Source organism: Impatiens glandulifera, chromosome 7, assembly GCF_907164915.1.
Source record: "Impatiens glandulifera chromosome 7, dImpGla2.1, whole genome shotgun sequence".
In the NCBI taxonomy this organism is placed as follows: Eukaryota; Viridiplantae; Streptophyta; class Magnoliopsida; order Ericales; family Balsaminaceae; genus Impatiens; species Impatiens glandulifera.
In genome coordinates, this window is record NC_061868.1 from 27579130 (window position 1) to 27583763 (window position 4634).

The 4634-nt window shown below is 35.2% G+C and overlaps 1 protein-coding gene across 1 annotated transcript; it reads left to right on the plus strand.

Annotated features, from left to right (window-relative positions):
• Positions 1-682: 682 nt before the first annotated feature.
• On the plus strand, positions 683-2124 carry LOC124909665 (beta-D-glucosyl crocetin beta-1,6-glucosyltransferase-like). The gene is made up of 2 exons (XM_047450324.1): positions 683-1265; positions 1331-2124. Exons 1-2 carry the CDS (start codon positions 683-685, stop codon positions 2122-2124), a joined length of 1377 nt encoding a protein of 458 aa, XP_047306280.1.
• Positions 2125-4634: the final 2510 nt, after the last annotated feature.

Consider the following 4634-nt stretch of genomic DNA (forward strand, 5'->3'; position numbering starts at 1 on the left):
AAAAGTTCTATAAATAAACTAAATATATACATTATATAAAAATTAACTAAATATATAAATTATAAAAAATTAACTAATTATATAAATTATATAAAAAGTTAAGCATATAAAACTGAAGGATCAAGTTACAATTTTACAAAAGTTTTGAGTTTTTTACGAATGGGGTGAGTTGGAGTCTGTATCCCTAATTTAAGTATGCGTGTCTTAGTTTTCAAAAAATAAATAAATTTTAACCGTTTTATTAGAAGAAATTTATTTCTGTTTTAAAAAATTTATAAAGAAAGAGTAAAATTGTAAAATTATTTTATATTTTTCAGTTAAATTTTTTCTTAAAATTTTACATTTATTCATAATTATTAACCTTTATCTTATAGCAAGGTTTTCGTACATTTGATAATGAGAAGCACGTGGATCAACAATTGTTAACATGCATGGAGGGAGATGACGAAGCACGTGGATCAAAAGGAGAAGCACCTAGATCAAAATTTTTTTAACATGCATCATTGTAACATGTACGTGGAACAAATGATTTCAATATGGTAACACGTTTTCAATGTAACCCAAAACTGATGTGATCAAAAATCCCAAAGCAATAAGTTTGAATGATTTATATATTTGATATGGAAGAAGCCATTATTAACAAATTCAATTCATCTCTGATTCTGATTAAAACAAGTGATATATGGAGACGAAGAAGCCATGCTTGAATGTTGTAATGGTCCCATGGCTAGCCCATGGCCATGTCTCTCCTTACTTAGAGCTTGCCAAGAGACTTGCCGACAGAAACTTCCGAATCTATCTATGTTCAACCCCGATCAATCTGAGCTCCATCAAGAAAAGGGTCACACAGAAATACTCTCAATCGATCAAACTCATCGAATTCCATATCCCATCTCAACCCGACCTTCCTCCCCATTTCCACACAACAAATGGCCTCCCACTTCACCTAAACTCAGTTCTCAAAAGAGCCATGGACAAAGCCAGCCCATCCTTCAACCAAATCATTAAAACCCTGAAACCGGACATACTCATTTACGACTTCAACCAAGAATGGGCATCAGTCGCCGCAACAACAATCGGGATACCAGCAGTTCCATTCATCAGCGGTAGCGCTTCCGCCATGTGTTATATCTTCCATACATTTATGAAACAGGGCGTTGACTTCCCTTATCCCGTCTTGAATCTACGGGGAACTCACTGGAACCGAATGATTCAAGAAATGTTGAATACAACTCTGAGTGAGCAAAGTCAAACTGAAAGTGAAAGTAATATTCTTATTTTCATTCTATTTAGTTTAAATTTCAGAACTATAATAATATATTTCCAATAGGCATTCCGCTCTTTAGTAGAACCTGCGACATCATATTCATGAAGACGTTTGGAGAATTGGAAGGGAAATACATAGAGTACGGATCAAACCTACTTGGAAAAAAGATAGTCCCCACGGGTCCTCTGGCTCAAGAACACGGAGACTCGGAAGATAACAGCGAGATCATGGAGTGGCTTAACAAGAAAGAGGCATCTTCAACAGTTTTCGTATCATTTGGAACAGAGTCCTTTTTGTCTAGAGAAGAAATAGAGGAAGTAGCAAAAGGGTTGGAGCTAAGTATGGTGAATTTCATTTGGGTGCTTAGATTTTCCTTTGAGGAGGAGGAGAAGATTTCAATTGAAAAAGCACTGCCAATTGGCTTTCTTGAGAGGGTGGGAGATAGAGGTCTTGTAGTTGAGAAATGGGCTCCGCAAGCTAGAATCTTGATGCACCCAAATGTTGGTGGATTTGTAAGCCATTGTGGGTGGGGTTCTATAATGGAGGCCATGACATTTGGAATTCCAATTGTGGCTATACCCATGAACTTAGACCAACCAGTGAATGCGAGGTTAGTGGAGGAGATCGGTGTGGGGTTGGAAATAAATAGAGATGAGAATGGAGGGCTGAGCGGGGAAGAGATTGCAGAGTTCATAAGGGAAGTCATAGTTGGTGATGAAGATGGGAAGAAGATTAGGGACAATACAAGAGAAATGAAACACAAAATCAAAAGTAAAGGAGAAGAAGATATGGATTGTGTTGTGGAAGACTTATACAAGCTTCACAAGAAGAATATTCATGAAAAAAACATGGATTAATTGTCGAACCTTATACATATTTCTCATACTTTTGTAATGCTTAATTTGTTTTTTAGATTATACAATTTTATGTCATGTTATATTGTTAATCATATGTACTTAGTTGTTATAACTTCTTTTAATATTTTGTTAATTATGTTCAGGGTTGTCTCTAAGTAAGCTCAGCAAAACCCTTGGACTAAGATATTAGGATATAAACCCTTGGACAAAGAGATTAGGATATGACCACCCATTAGAATCTTTTTAATTAAAAGAGTCATTTTTTTGCATTTTTATTATAAATTATTAACATCATTTATTTAAGAAACCTGCTGTTAGATATACTTAAACAGTGAGCCTACTTATAGTCTTATAAACATAACCAGTTTGTTTCACATGATACATAACTAGAAAATGCTAGAAATCGTAAAATATTATCAAAACTTTTTATTCTAGGTCGCACAATGACTTCCGCCCTTCAGTTGGGCTCTAGCTCCTCGGTTGGCCATCAACGCCATCTTCTTCTCTCTTTGCCCTGACCTTAGGATAAGACCGAAAAGCTCATAAGCTAGGGCAGCCCATTTTAAAATAAAATAAAATAGGTTTTTAGATAAATTTATTAAGTTTTCTATCATAAAAGTTTGTAACTTAGTAGTTTAGGATGAAAATTGTAAAAAATTTATTTGATTATAAATATTACTCACTAAAAACAATTTTTTAAACTTATATTAGTACGTACATGCAAAATTATTATTTTTTGACGTATTTGTTGGGTTAAGATTTTTAATGTTTAAACTTGTTTTTTTTTGATAATTTAGATTAAATAATCAAAAAAGAAAGAAATTGTTGGGTTAAGATTTTTAATTGATTTAAAATAACTTAACAATCTTGATTTTAATGACTGATGAAATGGTTTTTGATAATAAATGGTGGCCATCACAAGGGGTGTAGCCATCAACTGGTCGAAATTCCTCTTCAACAGTCTGGTTAGAATGATTTCCTCTCGAAAGAAGCTCTTCGGTTATGATGCTCCTCTTAGCGTATTCCTCTGTTGTCTCCTTACTGAACCTGGTCAAGGGTTTCAATTCAATCCATCCAAAATCTTGAACAACTAGAAGGTTGTCGACTATGTTCTTCGAGTGGGTAGGCTCAGGTTGAAGAAACGAAACAGGGATGTCTATAACTCAGCACTAACCTTAGCCTTAGAGTCAGCTGTAAAATCCCTTTCCGAATGATGTTAAAAAGGGGGAAAGAAAAGGAAAAAGATTAGACTTAGACTTAGGGGAAGGTAGACTTAGACTTAGGGGGAAGGAAGAATCTTTTGATGTTTTGGGTGCTGATGTTTTTGAACTATGGTTTTTCTAATTTTTTTGAAACATATTCCTGATGTTTCAATTTATTCTTTTATGTGCCATGAAATATGAACAATTTAGTGTCATCTACTGCATTATTGAATATCCTAATCTCTTATCTATGCAAAGTTTTAACATCATATCAAAAAGGAAGAAATTGTTGGGTCAAATTATTTTGACTAAGGGTCAAAGTATTTTAACTAATGGAATTTTGATGATGAATATGTATAAAACTCAAAGAAAAAATCTAAGCCGTCTAATTGTCTTTGTGCAGGTGCATTAAAACATGCTAAATTAGACTAAGTCTAAATGATGTTCATTAGACTTACTAGCTATTAGACGCATTAACTTAGACGTGTAGTCTAACAGATACGTAGTTAGACGTGCAATCTAATATACGTAGTTAGACGTGTAGTCTAACAAATACGTAGTTAGACGTGCAGTCTAACAGATACGTAGTTAGACGTGTAGTCTAACAGACGTAGTTAGACGTGTAGTCTAACAGATACGTAATTAGACGTGCAGTCTAACAGATGTAGTTAGACGTGTCGTCTAACAGATATGTAGTTAGACGTGTAGTCTAACAGATGTAATTAGACGTGCCGTCTAACAGATACGTAGTTAGACGTGTAGTCTAACTGATACGTAGTTAGACGTGCAGTCTAACAGATACGTAGTTAGACGTGTAGTCTAACAGATACCTAGTTAGACGTGCAGTCTAACAAATACGTAGTTAGACGTGCAGTCTAACAGATACGTAGTTAGACGTACAGTCTAACAGATACGTAGTTAGACGTGCAGTCTAACAGATACGTAGTTAGACGTGTGCAGTCTAACAGATACGTAGTTAGACGTGCAGTCTAACAAATACGTAGTTAGACGTGCAGTCTAACGGATACGTAGTTAGACGTGCAGTCTAACAGATGAGAGTTAGACGTGCAGTCTAACTCCTTCAGATTAGTCTGAAAGGAAACGTAGTTAGACGTGTCGTATAACTCCTTCAGATTAGTCTGAAAGGAACCGTAATTAGACGTGCCATCTAATTCCATTAGACCTAGTGGTCTAATGGATACTGCTATTAGACGGGGGCGTCTAACTTTATTAGACTTGTCAGTCTAATTGAAGAACGTCTAATGCCATGCTTCTGCAGTTGCTTGAAGCTAGCATCCGGTTACCCAC